The 16479-nt window shown below is 34.6% G+C and overlaps 1 protein-coding gene across 1 annotated transcript in view; it reads left to right on the top strand.

Moving 5' to 3' along the window:
* The window catches only part of VWA3B (von Willebrand factor A domain containing 3B), a 68222-nt gene that overhangs the window by 28202 nt on the left and 23541 nt on the right, over window positions 1-16479 (top strand). Inside the window, 9 exon segments of the mRNA XM_035315457.1 lie at window positions 1244-1382; window positions 2275-2406; window positions 5493-5591; window positions 7305-7487; window positions 8973-9100; window positions 10527-10711; window positions 11393-11530; window positions 12626-12665; window positions 12780-12936. Coding sequence (XP_035171348.1) covers window positions 1244-1382; window positions 2275-2406; window positions 5493-5591; window positions 7305-7487; window positions 8973-9100; window positions 10527-10711; window positions 11393-11530; window positions 12626-12665; window positions 12780-12936 — 1201 coding nt within the window.

Below are 16479 nucleotides of genomic sequence, written 5' to 3'. Positions count from 1 at the left end.
TACATTATTCCTAGCTTTTGTATCTACATTAGGAAGAGAAGGAAACATTCAAAATAGAGATTGTAGATTCAAAAGGAAGAAGAAATATTGCCCTGTGTTTTGTGTATTAGGACAATGAGATGTCTCATTGAAAAAAGCAGGATGTGAACTTCTGTTTTACTGCAGCTTCTCTATCAGAATATAATAGCCTGAATATATTTAGCAGGGTCAAACAGAGTTTTGTTGTTCATTTTAATTTATCTCCATCTTGCTGTATTTAGGATAACATTAACACGATTAACATGCAGTGAAAGGAAAATTTGAGGTAAAGGGCTTTGTTGTGTTTATAAAATCCAAGCCAAGGTCATGGGTTTGATGTTTAAAATGGTTCATCTCTTTGTTAAAAAGTCTTGGTAGACTTCATCAAACACTTTGAGGAAATAACTAATAGTAAAATAGCTGTCAGGAGTGAATGTAATAGGATCTTTTAAGTTGCTGTGATATAGTTTTTTAAACCTCTGTGGGAGATGAGTAGTATTTTTCCCAGGGCCATTATATTCTGTCTGCTAAAATGCCTGTGTTTCAGAGTCGTCAAGTAGTTTATGAATCTCAAGGGAAATTAGACTTGGACCTGTTGCAGCCGTTACTAAGGAAATGTTGTTGTACACAACTGTATGTATGCACGTATTCAACTGGCAGGCATGCGTAAATCCTGTTTAAAATGTAAAACTCAGTCTGTGTTTAAGGCCCCAGGTCAACAAGGCATTGAAGCATCTGTGTTACATTACGACTCTTTAAAGCGCTCAAGTTCCTTGAAGAATAGGTTCTCAAGTGGTTTCCTGAAAAGGGAGGTGTATTAGCATATGCTTAAATGATTTATTGAGTTCAGGCTGGAGAACAGTTACAGAGGCAATAGTTATAGGTACTTTCTCATGGGATTTGCTAGCTCAAACTACTGTATAATTGACATTATACATATTGGCATTATACATATTTTTTTGTGTGTGCGTTTTGTTCATCTCCAGATCCCTATTGAAATCAGTAAATAAAAATGTCTTGCATTGTTATGTAGTGATAGATGACATACAAGGCCAATATACTGCTCATGACAGGGACTAGTAACAGCACTTAAGCAACAGGAATAGAAAATACAGCAGTGATAAAAGATCCTTCCTGTTAGATGCTGATACACGGTGCTCCCATGATGTTACATCTTTTTGTTGTTGTTGTTGTTGTTGTTTTCTTTTGTTTTTTCCTTGCCCAGAATTAAGTGGCTTCAACAAGGAAGCAGAGGGCTCTTTGGGAATGTGTTTGAAGATGATGTCTATATTCTTATTGATACATCCCAGTCTATGAAGGACAAGCTGCCACTGGTGAAGGAGAAAATATTTCAGCTCATACAGGTTTGATGAAGTGATGATTCTGAAAACTGTTGAGTATTTTAGAGCAGGCTGACCTTTTCCGGATGGTTGTTACCCTATCTATCTACCTACCTATCTATCTTCCTATCTATTTATCTATTTTTTAAAATTTATTTTGAAATGTTTTTTTCAAAATTATCAGCTTTACAAAAGTATTTTGATTTTTCTTGGTGAGCCATTTTTTTGGTTGACATTTGCTAATTTTGTTTTATTATTAAGTGTGTAAGTGATAGGATGTAGTATGATGTGGTCCATATCTGTGGTAGCAGATCAGCCTAGAAAATGATTAGATACTTAATGTGCCAGAAGTTGTCACAGGAGCCGCACAGAAATGGTGGAGTGAAAGAGACCAGGCTCTGAAAGTTTGTACTAGCTTGCACAAAACTTTCACTCCTTGTAACTTTGGTCCAACAGCAACTTCAGCAATTCTCAGTTCTCTCTTGCTGTTGTAGTTCCCCTTGCCAGTGTTCTGCATTTGATTTTTGTTCTTCTCCTCTAAATAATGTCTTATTTTGATTCTGATTTCAGATTCCATTGTTAAGCAGTCAAAATATTTTCCTTACACCAATGTTAATACCTAGTTTCCTAGCTTTCTTTCTTTCTTTCTCCCCTAGACATTTGCTGTTCAGGTAGTTTGAGAAATATGAATAAATGTAGATTAGCATGTGGAAGTTAAATTATCTTAATAATTGCAGGCAGCAATTGTCTTTCTCTTTTTTGTCTGTCTATATGGCACAACCGAACATTACTGTAATTTACTGTAATGATATAATCAACTGTATGTGAGTTAAAACAAGTCTTACTGGTCAGTATTTCAGGATACAAGTATCCTTTCTTTCAATACTGAGTAAAAAACAGGTTTTGTCTCTTGCAGGAACAATTGAGACACAAAAAGAGGTTTAATTTTGTGAAATTTAGTGCCCAAGCAGTGGCATGGCAAGAGAAACTTTCTGAAGTTAATGAGGAGAATTTGCAAGATGCTTGGCTTTGGATAAAAGGACTAGAGGTAACATGGAAGCTAATTATCATGCAGCATGTTAGCACAAAGTTATATTAGTGTTTTCTTTTTTTGTATGGTTGAGGTATTTCTGGATTTGACTTGAGTAAGCTGAAAATATAGAGGATATGTAGACTTTAGTAGATCCAAGTACAACATATTTTCTGTCAGTTATAATCTTTTAACTCTGGGCCAGTTTATAAGATCATATTAATCCAGTTTACAGCATGCTACACTTAATAGCCACAATGCAGGCATTGGCCAGTTCAATTTCTTTAGGACCTGTGACAGTGCTCTCAAACCCTGGGTCTAAACTTGTCACTCTTGTTGCAGAGGTGCTGCCTTGGTGAGGGCTGTAGTTGGTAAGTTCACAGCTCAGAGGTGATACAGGAAACTGTTTGGCTACCAGCTGGTGCTCATGAGCTGGAGGCACATTTCTAGTCCCTTTTGGTGCCTAGATAGACAGCTGACTTTAAACTTCACAGGAACATGAGAACAAGCATACTCAGACCAAGCATCTGTCTATCTGCCCAATATTCTTTCTCTGACAGTGGCCAAACCTGAGGGTTTTCTCTGCAACAGAATAAAAATGCTTTAGTCAGCCCCAGTCAGGCACCAGGTGGCTGTAGCTGTCAGCTGCTCTAGGACCAGTTATTGTATCGAATGTGGACAGCAATATTACCAGGGCTGGACTGAAAGTCCGTCATGTAAAAGTACAAATATATCCAAAGTTAAGTTTCTGACACACACACAAAAAACCCATATGTTTATATAATAAAACCCATCAGCATTATGACAGCTCCTCATCAGACGTAATGATGAAATTCCTGAGGGTGAGGGAATTGGGGAAGCTAATTATTATTGGCTTTTCCCAGTTATTATTGGGGAAACTCTGAAACTGCAAAGCAAGATAAATAAGTTTGTATTCTCAGAAAATGCTAAGGGACAAATGCATGCAGAGAATAAAGTGTTGGTGTGGCCTCACTCAGTATTGGTGAATACTTATAGATAAGGTTAGTAAACTTAATTTTACTGCCTTCCTTCAGACTTAAAAAATCGGATGTGTTTAAGCCGTATAACATGGTACAGCATCATGCACGTTTCCTAATACTTTGAACTAGTATAATTTGATACCATCTTGTATATGTATTCGAGAATGGGCTTTTTCATCACTATTAACTGAATTTTTGAATTGTTGATAATAAATTTCCTTTTAAGTGTTCAGATCTAAATATCTGAAAATATCTAGCGTGTCTGACATCTGCTGCTGACCTTTTAGTCTATATAAAGCAGCACAGGCTTTAAAGAGATCAGAAAGCTGGCTTGACAGTCAAGCTGAAATGAACAGATGATTGCCATGGAATATTAATCAGAGTAGATCCTTTGATCTTGTTTTATACACTTTGGTCCCAGGATGCTGAATTAGGGAGCTGAGCTATAAACACGAACTGACTGTTCCTTAAAAAACCTTTTGAGGTAATCATATTTAAAATTTGAAGGGTGATTATGCCACGTAAATGAAGCGTGTCAACCTTTTTTTTTTTTTTTTTTAAACAATGATAAAGACTGCTTTTGTTAACAGTAGCTATTGAGAAATCTAACAGTTTTTATCATAAGGTAGTCTGTTCTCTCACATCGTCAGCATCCACAGTATTTTCCCATGATATAGCAGAAATTGTTTTGTTTCAAATCAGATCAAAGCCATGTAATGTTATTGAAGAGAGCCAAGATGAACAGTTTACACATAATTACAGGTGATGCGTGACTTGAACTTTATAATGCTTACTAAAATATTTGGAATAATAGATACATTTGACACAAAGCAACTGGCTCAGACTGATTATTTTGCATAAGTAGGTACTGTTAAGAGATTTTAGTGGATTAGTAAATAGGATTATGAAGCATCTGAACTGTTGTGTTGCCTGGCGCATACCGTGTTACATAGCCCTACAGTGTCACTCCCAGAGTGTGCCCCCTATTCCATTTCACCTGCTTTACCTTCTCTACCCATTCTAGTGAAACTTTCCTGGAGGGATAGACTGGGAATAGTTTCAACACAATTAATAGGACTGAAGGAATAATGTTACATCTTAACGTATTTTTGCATGTATGAGTCGATGTTGGTGATTTGTATTAATGTTATGTAATGTGTTAAACATATGGATCCTGAGTCTCTTCTTCCTTAAACCACTACAATCCCTGCCATCAAGAGAGGTAGTTAGGAATTATGCTAAAATGGACCCATATATTTTCAGGGATATTGCTTGGACCCCATTAAAAGAATGACACACTGGTAAAACCTTACTTTTCCCTTGAATTTGGAAGGTTTTGTAGTTTGCTTGAAATGTTTGAAACGTGGGAAATCTGAAGATGTAAATTGTAGTTTTTTGTGGTTCCTGTAAGATGTGAAATGCATTTTAGTCAATTTAGAGTTGCATTTAGTCTAAAAAGAAAAAAAAGATTATGAACATTACATAAGTGAATGGCACAAATTACTCAAATATTAATTTTTAGGGGCCACAGTTTTGTTTTACTATGTTTTTTTTGGTGTTATAGCCAACTTTTGTGCTAAAAACAAATGATACTCACATTGACGGGCTGAGAGAGTAACTGGGAAATAGTCTAGGAAAAAAGTTGTTCAGAAAACCAGGAAGTCCTTTACCTATTTTTGAGAAACTCATTTGTGGAGCTTTTAAATCATTTGATTAAGTAAAATATGTATTTCAAGTGAGTGCAATGAGTTGATAATCAGGAGCGGTAGCAGGAAAATGTAATAGAATTTATCTTTTATCATACTTCTTTCTCTCTCTTGACAGTCTTTTAGTGATTGCACTTCCTTCTACAGCTCATATTTCTGTTGCTCAGCATTTTGTGTGTTTGCATAAGTACTGAATACCAATTTGGTACCAATTCACACTACTTTGACTCTTGCTTTGATTTTTCTAGCCATTTGACATAAGTATTTTCAACATATCATTACTCATTTTGGTTCTGTAATACCCCTTGAGTCAAAACACTGTCATGAATTTAAGAACAGACAAAGAACTAGTAGTATTTATAACTGTTTCTTTGTCTATTTCTTTTTGGTACCTTAGGTTGGAAGTTCCACAAATACACTCAGAGCTCTCCAGATTGCTCTTGCTGATGCTGACACACAGGCTATTTATCTCTTGACTGACGGGAGGCCTGACCAGGTATTTCTGAAATAAGAAAACAGAAACTGCAGCAGTGTGGTGCTACAGTGATAGTGTCAGAAGGCTGAAGAAAATTGTATGAGATTAATATCATATCTTCAGAGCAGAGTCTCTTGGAGGTTGTCATAAAATTTAAAAATTGTATTTGAGATATGTGCTGTTTGGGAAAGGCTTTGATTAGAACTCTTCTCCCATATCTTTGATGCATGAAAACACATGACAATTCTAACTTGTTGTTTTAAGAATCTGGTAACTGATGGAACGTGAAAGATGTATCTTGATATCTAAACTTAGGATTTGTATTAAAACTTGTTCTTAATATAGTATAAATCTGTCTCATGAAATAAATAAATAAAAAGATGATCCCTTAGTATGGTTGGATTTAAATATTAAAACTACCCACCATGCATTGAGTGTCATTTTAAAAATACTTAATTTACTCGTGAAAATTTAACTTTGTTTAAATGGCAGTTATGAGGCAAAATCCTGACTTTACTTAGGTAAACAGCTGGGCTGCAAGGCACATAAAATTAATTACTGAGCAGCACCCTGCAGAAATGATACCATGATAAAAAAGAAAAATGTTAAAAGCTCACTTTGCTTTTTATTCTGCTTTTCTTGATGAAAAGAGAGTGGCCCAGGAGGAAGAAGAGTGGATTTATATTCTTCAAAGTGATTTGAATATCAAAATATAAACTTGATTTAAATTAGCATATGAGACTTTGACTTACATATTTTAATTTTGTTTTTATTTTTAGTTTTAATCTTTGATCTTTTCTAAAGGCAAGTTGATTGTTATTGGCTGACACATTAAAAATTATACGTTTACAACTGAATAAAATCTTTGTATTGTTGGGCACTTTTGCAAGCTAGCAGCATACATTCATATTTTATTAAAGATTACTTTGGCTTAATGTACCCTTAGATTCCTCATTTAAATATTTTTATTGTCAGCAATTAACGAATATATTTTTTAACCTATTTAATAATGGCTTTTTATACTTTTTTTTTTTTGAGAGAAAGTGCAAAGCGATTGAGAAGGCATTCATTTTAAAAGTTCAATATATAGATATATTGAAAATATCAGGAAAAAGCTAAATTTTTCAAGATATATGATAGTTTTTTGAACAACTAGAGTATTATCAGAATTTAGAGAACTGAGTCAATAATTTCTTGTTTGAAAGATCACCAGATCCAAAACATTTATAGAAACGGCAGATATATATTCTCATCTGAGTTTTATATCTTTATTGGAAGAGGAGTGCTAGGTTTCCTCTTTTCTCAGCCTCTTTTTTGCCTGCTGATATTGAAACAACTTGTCATTGAACTAAGTTGGCTTAATAAAAATATCAACAAATCTTTTCCAGTTATATACATTCAGTGATACTAAACACCAATTAATTAGTTTAATTTCCTTTACTTGAATAATTTACTTTAGAACTTCAGAAACAGATTGTGCTGATTATAATTTGAATTTTATTTTATTAGTGTCCTGTCCTTTAATGCATTACTTGTGTTTCAAATTCAGTTTTAAATGAGCTTATTTTGTATGATTATGAAACAATCTATATAAAATGCATGCTTCTAACTGATCTGTATCTATCTGTCTCTAAGCAACAGAATGGCTAATTACATTATTACAAATTCTCCTTATTTTGATATGTATATTTTTAGATTACACAAGTTTCATATAACTTTTTTGGTTTTTTTTAGCCCCCTCAAATAATTTTGGCTCAAGTACTGCTTCATTGTAAAATTCCCATTCATACTGTATCCTTCAACTGTGATGATACAGAAGCTAACAAATTTTTGAATGAACTATCTACTGAGACAGGAGGACGTTTTCATTATTACAATATTTATTCGACTGACCCTGACGGTGCCAAGTCCATTATTGTGAGTATTTTAAAATATATAGGTTCGATTCTTCCTGCTATTGAAGGAACCATGGGACTGATACTATTACAATTTCACAGTACAATAGATTATTTAGAAAAGAGGGTTAATCCTGGTAAGATTTGAACTGATGTGAAAGTAATGTGTGTGCCATTTTTGTTTATGAAATTTTGTTAGATCACAACAACAAGAATTCCCCCCCCCCCCCCAGATATAATGCAAATTACATTTGTAATGCTGCTGTTGCTAAAACAAAACAAAACAAAAATGCCAAAGACAAAAAACAAAACAACAACAACAAACAAACAAAAATATATAGACAAAATTCATCTCTGGAAGAAGCACATGATCTCTGTTGTCACAAAAACAAATTACTGTTGAAAATTAAACTGTGTTTTGTATCCTCCTAATGAATAAGAAAAATGCAGGGCAGAATTTTGCTGAATGTTTGCTCTTCAATAGGCACTGGGGAGAGACCTTTTATTAGTAAAATTACTAAGATAGCAGTGACCTATCAAGTGTAACTAATGAGTTCAATCTAACAATTCCCACTAGCAAATTTCTAAATGGACTAACAGAAATACCCATTTTAAGCATATTCTTTTTATAACTAAAGTTAACACTCAGTTAATTAGTTCCACAAATTTTAGAAATGGTGGTAGTGGAACCATGAGAACAACTGAGAACTAGGCATTAGCAGGCACTATAGAACTTTGCAGAAGAAGGAAGAAGAAGGAAGATGTGAAAATACTCCAACTCTTGGAAGATATTGGAGAGTGTACTGGCGCATTTAGATGTTGCTGCTGATGTGGAATATTCACATAGTCTACACATGTTGGAAAGACAAGGGTCTAGAGTCTGTGTTGTCCATGCCCAGCCTTTTGACCCTGTGAGTTATACGGGTATCACCTTTGGAATTTCTTCCTGTTTCCTCCTGCAGTCCAAATTATTTCTGGTCAGTTCACTTCCAACATTTACTTGAAGACATTCTTCACATTTTTCAGGGGCAGGATGTGATACAGCTGTAATCTGTAGAGTGACAGAATGACACTTTTTGTAATATACATATCTTGTATTTTATTTATTTGCCTGTTTGGAGTGAGGGAAGCTACTGACCTCATTATAGTATTCAGAAACATGGCTGTTTGTATCTCAAGGGGTATTTGACTTGTTAGGCAATGATTGTCCTTTTCCTAAAAAGGGAGAATAGTTTGAAAGGCTGTATTGCAAAGTACATTTTTTATCTTTTTTTTTTTTTTTTTTTTTTTTTTCTATAAATTCATTTATACATACAGAAAGTGAACAAAACAGACCTTGGTTCAAGAAATAGGAAGACTACCTGGAAAAATATACAAAATTATGCAGCTGTCCTAACTGAGTCATTATTCAAAATTATTATCAGAGCTTGCATAGTTTCAGTTCAGTTCAGAAATGAAACATGCTTAGGAGTAATTGTAATAAAGCATTTGATTTTCTCTTTGATAGAGTAAAGACATACATCTTTTAAAACGAGAGATTGAACAGGGAGAAAAAGACCTAGAGAAAGTGAAGACATTTCATGCTGAATGTCTGATGATGGATTGTTATAAAGAAGAAAATGATTCAGAGAACAGGTATGTCTTCATACTGCTATTAGGCTAATAAAAGACAGAAGCTATCAGTTATGTTTCTTCTTTTCCGTTGTCTTGTATTTTTGATCTCTGACACTCTCCTCTTTTAAAAAGAAAGATTGATTTTTTTAAGAAACAGTTACAGTAATGGAAAAGAAGAGCCTGGAAAAATATACTAATAACTGTGATGCCTGAAACTGGAACAAAGTGATAGGTAGTTTCAAATTATTTGGAATAATTAAAGTAAAGATGTGAAAATATTTTACTCTCTCTAGCACGTGGTAAAGTTGTTCTCTCTGTCCTAGAAAATTCAATAAAAATTATTGTCCTATTGGTAGAGTTGGGTTAGTACTACATGACTAGATTACCACTCATTGGAATATGCTTACTGAAACATAAATTGCTTAGGAATGTGTTTGTTTAAAAGACAGTTTGTTTGGCAAACACCATGGATGAAACTCTGCTTACTCTGTTCACATTTTTTGATCTTACGTTGTATGTCTGCATGTTCATATTTATCCCTGTTTTTTATCAAGAGGTAAGTAATCTCCTCATTAAAAGTAGTTCCATGTTCAGCATCAGCTGAAAAACTTGTTGAAAGTCTCATGGTGCCAAGCATGACAGTTCAAACAGAGGTTCTTCCACAGCATAGTGGAGGCAGACACCTGGGCCATTGAGGAAAAGTTTGCAGCATGGCTGATTATGAAGAGTTTCTGTCTGAGGAGCAAAGACAGACCTGTATTCAAGTATTAAGTTAGTTGTAGTCTCTATAGGAGCATAGCATTAGTAAAAAGGAGGGAAGAGCTTGCCTGGTGCCTCATTTATCTGTATAGTAATAGTACAAAAAGTACATTGAAAGTATACAGCTTTTAAGACAGGAACCTCTTAAAAACAGTAAGTTAAAATAAACGTGATTAGGTAAATCAAAAGTGGAATGTCCTGTGGAATGTCCTAATATGTATAGAAGATGGGGTAGTCTGTTCAGTATAAAAGTGTAGATATTTATTTCAGAAGTTATGTGCTTTATTTTTCACTACTGCTGGGACATATGTATATAAGTCAGTTACTTTCATTGCTGATAGTAGGTCTGTTCTTTCTACCCAGAATTCAAAGTGGCTCTTAGAGATTGTTCTGATCTCTGGCTGAAAATACACGTGAGAGTGTTGCCTTAGAGGTAATAAAATATCTTTTAAATAGACTCAAGAATGACTTTTAAATAGTTCAAAAAAAATAAGAATAGTTTAATTTCCTTTGGGCTCCCCTTTGAAATGCAGACTAGGACAAGAGAGTTTGCAATGTCAGAAACATTTGAAAGGTCTATTTTTTTTTTTTTTTTTGGAAGACTTCAACTTATCATTTTTTAAAACAGTGATATCATATGCTTGAAGGTATTTACTGCTTGTTTCTTCTCTTTGTCACTTACAAGCAGTAATCAGAAGCAGACACATACTGTGTCTTCTGTAAATGAACATGTTGAAGAGTTCAACACTACCCTTAACAGTAGGCCATGCTGTGCTTCACAAGAGCCAGCACTGAGTCCACTTCGACGTATGGTAAATGCCTGGCAAACCACTGGTGACAGTCCAGCCCGAAGGAAGAAAGCATTATTTGCAGGTACGACTAAAATGATCTGTAGTTTTTATTAGAATTTCGCTAACTTGAAAACATTCTGTTAACAATAGAAGAAAGCATCCATTGTAGGAACAAATGAAGCCTTTGATGAAGCCTTAAATCATGATCTTTCTGAAATTCTAATTGTTTTCATTTTTACTTTTTACCCAACTTACTCACTTAACTCAAATGGACAGACAAATGTCTGCTCATTTATGTTTCATCACATTCACTGCAATGAAAGATTAAGCCATTTTGACAAAACATTATAAAACCTCTGTAAGCAGTTTTTTAACAGCAGATATTAATCCCTTATTTCTTTTTATTCTAAATAAGTACATTGTTGGTGAGACTGAAGAGCTGATCCATGTTTCACTAGTTAACAACATTACTTACAGTAATCTCTCTCTTTACTACACTTAGAGTACTATTCCTCTTTGAAATATTCTTTCTATGCAGTCTGAAACTAAGATTTCCTGGTTGATGTGAAAAAGTCTTCATCCTTGTGAAAGCACAAGGTACAAACTAGTGCTGAAGAAATTTTGTATTTGTGGTCTTGTGTAGGCAGTCCTTTAAAAATTGGGACTGGATACCAATGAAGAACTCAAAAATCGCAGGCATGTATTTGATAAATTCTTTCTTTTTTTCCTTTCTTTTATTTTCTTTCCCTTTCAACACCTACAGAGCAAACAAAAACAAGTCTGCTGCGAATCCTGAACCATAGTGTGAAATCAAGGGAAGAAAGCCCAGAGGAAAGAATATCTCCTGAAAAAAAGAGTTTTTCTCTCAGAAAGAGTGTGAAATGCACAACTGTTTTCAAAGGCAGGTTAACACAACAGGAAGCTCTGGGTGGGGTAGCTGATAACATTTCTCTTGATATGTTTGGAACTAACAGTTCAAAATAGGGAAAACCATGTAGACCCGCAGCTGAAAGGTCCAGAGCTCAGCAGCTATGCATAGAGCTGGACATGCAAGAGGGTGTTAAAACACGGTATTCACAACTTACAACTGCTACATGACTTCTAAACTAGCTTACGGCAGCTTAGTTATGTCCACAGTATGTGTAAGCTGTGATGCCAGTATATGTTAGACTGCTGAAAGGAGATCCTAGTTGCTTTTTATCAGTTGGGTAAATACTTTTTGAGAGCCTCTTGTCATGATGTAGTAATATATTGTTGTTTTGATGTAGTAACTCTTAGTTATGTGCAATGTTGAGGCTAAAGCTGACAGTGGTGACAGTGTGGTACCGATATGAAAGGAGGTTACACTTTATTTATATGCTCTGGGAAGGATGGTTATGTAGAGGCAAAAGTATTTCCAGTAGGGCTTGTATATATGCCCAGATAGTTTTCATTTCTCACACTGATTCATCCAGCTCTATATGAGAGGTCCTGTAAGTCCTTCTAAAACCTCATCATTAATACTTAAAGATCTTGGACTTTTTAGATTTCAGTGTCTTATCTTCAGTTCTTCAGATACATTTTTTCAAAGCAGTATACCTTAAATTATCTACTTCTGGTCATTTCTTTAGTGATAGTACTTGGTACTGCATCTTGAATTGGGGAATAAACTGGTTAATCTTTATTTTGGGTTATAGGAATAAAAAAGCACAAAATTCAAAGTATGTATTCTTTAAATAAGTTATTCACCATCTACTTTATAAATTTGCTCATTAGTTAATTAGGACTCATGAGACATACAGCAATACTGTTACCATTGATCAGGCACCAACAAACACAGGAAACATTATTCTCATTGATTGATTTAGCAAATGAAATTAATGCTATTTTGTAGTCCTTGTGACACTACTAGTAGGCACAAATAAGAAAATTATGCTATTCCTATGTCAGCGTATGTATGTATGCTTTTGTGTGCACAAAAACTATAATGTAATGAAATGCAAATGTTTTGTCTCAGATCTGAAAATGCAGAGAACTGTGGAAAGGACATCTACAAGGTATGTGAGTGCATCTAAAGACACATCACACAAAATTTAGTTTATATTTTTCTTTAGTCTTTTGAAACTTCTCAAATGCATTTCTACCTTCATCTTACAGTCTCTTGTTTCTAGTTCTCTAGATACCTCTTCAGCTTTTTGGTTAAAGACTCATGGCCTCGTTGCTAGGCGACTCACCATCATGGATGCCTTAGCTCCTACAGCTGTCCCTCATGGTACTAAATACATCCCAGTTCTGGACAAGCATGTAGTTTCTAAAGTATTTGATGAGGTAAAGCTTTTATGCTGCTTCAAAGGACCTTTGTACTGTTTCCAAAAGGATTTCTTTACTCATTTCCATAAATTTCTTAATAGTGTTGTCTAGTGTTCATGGTAGATGGCTGATGTGCACTAAATGTATAGTGTGTATCTAATAATGTTCATTCATCCATCAGTAAGAAGATAAAACTGGTAGTTAATAGTATTTCTTGCAGGCTTACAAGTTTTACGGCTGTATATTTTTCTTTCGCAGTTACCAATTGATGGCAGTGTGCAGCCATCGGGTGCTCAGCAATTTCTTGAGGGTCATAGTCACTTCTCATTCATATTAATTCACTGGACTACTGTGTTTTAAGTCCATAAAGTCATTTGGAAAAATGTGCAGGTGCAGTTTGTAGGTTGATGCATTCTCAGGTTTTACAAGCGTAGTCTAAAGACTTTTTGAAAAGGATTGGTATTCAGTAATTAAAATCTAATTTTCATAGGTGTAAAGGATTGTGAGATTCTGGAGGTGCAAAATTTATGATGAATCATGTGTCTTAAAATTATAATTGCCATTCCCTTTAAAGGAACTTCATTTTTTTGGCAAGTTTCTCTAAATTAATTCCTCTTATGGATCCTATGGAAGTCCTATAAATATGTTTCATCTTATTTTAAGTAATAAAAGCTGCTTCTTTAAACAATGCTCAAATAAAAAGCTAAACAGCATCTATTTAAATAACAATGAGTAAGAAAGATGTTTTGGAATACGCTGTGATATACAATCAAATAAAATATTTATAACATACACATACATAGATTTTAAAATTTTCACATTTATATTTTGAATTCAGGAATGTGTTTTGTAACAACACGCAGATTGTGGAAGCAAACCCATATCCTCTATTTTAGTAAAACTAAGTCAAAACCAAATTCCTTGGGTATTTTTTTTTAAGTAAGGTGTTTTTTCTTTTTTTTTTCTTTTTTTTTTCTTCATAATATATATACGATTAAAAAGATGGATCTTGTATCAGAAACTTAAAAATACACATTTTCACATTTCAGACATAGATTTTTTCCCCCAAAATACTGGATATTCAGTAGCTAAAAAACTGTACAAAACAATCTACTATAAGTGAAATGCCAAACAAAAAGACAGTGTGGCTTTCAGATATCTCTTATGACCTATTTCTGAGGAGTCACATCTTTTTCCATCTTCTTCTGAATACAGCTACTAACTAGAGCTCTTTCTTCCACCTCTTTGAATGAATACTCCTTTAAATCATTTCCAAGATAATCCTGAGGTGCATTTGAACTGCTATTTGCAAAAACACTAATCTGTATAACCTAATGGTCTTTAAAAATATTTCAGAGCTGTGATTCAGCAAATAGAATCATAGAATGGTTGGTGTTGGAAGGGACCCTAAAGACCATCTAATTCCAACCCCCCTGCTATGGGCAGAGATACCTTCCCCTATATCAGGTTGCTTGAAGCCCCATCTAACCTGGCCTAAACACTTCCAGGGATGGGGCATCCAAAAATTCTCTGGACGTCTATACTAGATGCTACACTAGTAATACAAGCAGAGGTATTTTTTTAATGCCAGTTCATGGGAGCTTATGCTCACCTCGTTCAGGGTTGAATTAAGTTCAGCGTTCTTAGGATGAACAGCTACTGTACAGAATCTGGACAATTAAGTATGGGCTTTCTTTAGATTCAAGCATAGAAATACAAAAACTAGGTCATTTTTACCACTTTTGTACCTGATAATCCTCATTAATTGCATAGAAATACTCAATTTCATGGACGGTGGAGAATTATTGTTCTGTGTGTAGAGGCATGGATTTTTCTGGATCTGAAGTGGTGCACAGGATAAAAAGAAGGTTTGGGGTTGCCAGCAAGGTGGAACCGGTAGAGCTCATGAGATATGGAAAAGCAAAAAATAGGTTTTGAGATTAACTAAAAAGCTTAGACAGGAGACATTAACAGACTGATGAAGAATCACAGAATCACAAAATGGTTTAGGACCTCTGGAAGGGATCTAGTCTGGACCAAGAATTATCTTGATTACTCTGGTACTTTTCAAAAACTTCACCGAGGATAATAAACTTAAAGACATTTTTGCATTCTTTCTTCTGAAATCTAATTTTTTCTTGGTGTAGAATGCAGACATCCTTGACTGCTTTTCTGGGGATTGTATAAGTTTTATTTTCAGCCTTTGCTAGCAGTGATGATGGACTAAATGTTAGCAGTTTTCTCACCTTGAAGATGAAGCAAGCAAAAGGTTTCTATGACCTCCTTTCCCAATTTTATGTGACCTTTTCATTTTACCTGAATTATTGCACAGAAATTAATTAATTAAAGTATCCATCAGATTCATATCCAGGAAAAAAAAAATATCCATCTGGGAGCTTATCTGAATTATATTATGGTAGTTCTGGAGCAAACCTTGCCTATAGAGCCACCTGTGTATCTATTGCAAAATGAGGCATCTTTGTACAGCTTTGCAAGTCATGTTTTGTTGACTCAATTCTTTACTCAAGAGAGTCAAGTTCAGATTCAGCCAGGCCAAGATAACTTGTTCAGTTGAAAATAAGAAAAGTTTTTCTAATGTTATTGAGCTTTAGTTTTGTCTCTAAAACGTTGAAATTTTGGGTTTGAAATAAAAGACAAGTGAAGCAAGTGAATTCTTTTGATATGAAAGTTTAAGTATTTAATTTTAAAAATGACAGAACATTTTGGCACTAAAAAACCTTCCTTGTCATTTCTTTCAGCTGAATCTGTGAAATTTCCATTGATTTCATGAGCAGTTTCCATTGCTCTGAAAGTATGCAAAATATTTCAAGTTTACTACTTGCTAAGAACACATTATGTTCTGGTTTTATTCCGCAGTACTGTAATAGTACGTTTATGTTTGTCCTTCACAATCTATTTAGAGTGTTTTCCAAACTGTATTAAATATTCGTTTTTCGTGTGATGCTGTTTATACTTGAATTTGTTCTGGGAATTTGTAAGGGAATATGAGAGAAGGCTTCCACATGGTGACCCCCTCCTGAACTTCTATAAGCTTGTTTGGAGTAACATAGCAGACAACAACCATGGCAGCATAGGGCTGGATGAGGGGTGCTCTTAGTTCCCTGCCTTCCAGCTTTCAAACTCCAGCTGGAAATGGCAGATAGCCAGATTGCATGGCTCACAGTTGTGAGCAGAGATTTGCTTCATCCATCTCTGGTAAGGTACTTCACTGACATGTTCCCATTAACCTTAGCTTCTAAGTGATCTTAAAATTAATCCAATATGAAGAGCTTTGATGTGGGCTGGCACTGAAGTGACAGAGATTTGTAAATCAGAGAGAAGATGTCTTCAGAAATCAAGGTTTACCAGCTGACAAACAGCTCCAAATAGGGAATACAAAGTCACATCATTGCTCCTGAAAAAAATGATCCTACATCAGTAATTTGGAATCTAGCTAGGTTGTGATGATTCAAACACACATATATGTATACAAAATAATTGAGAAGTTTTTTCAAATATAGAAGTCTTGATATTGCTTTATTTTCTGATTGCTTACATTAT

Source organism: Oxyura jamaicensis, chromosome 1 (genome assembly GCF_011077185.1).
Source record: "Oxyura jamaicensis isolate SHBP4307 breed ruddy duck chromosome 1, BPBGC_Ojam_1.0, whole genome shotgun sequence".
NCBI classification, from domain to species: Eukaryota; Metazoa; Chordata; class Aves; order Anseriformes; family Anatidae; genus Oxyura; species Oxyura jamaicensis.
Note: the sequence above shows the minus strand (reverse complement) of the source record. Positions and strands in the feature narration are given on the sequence as shown.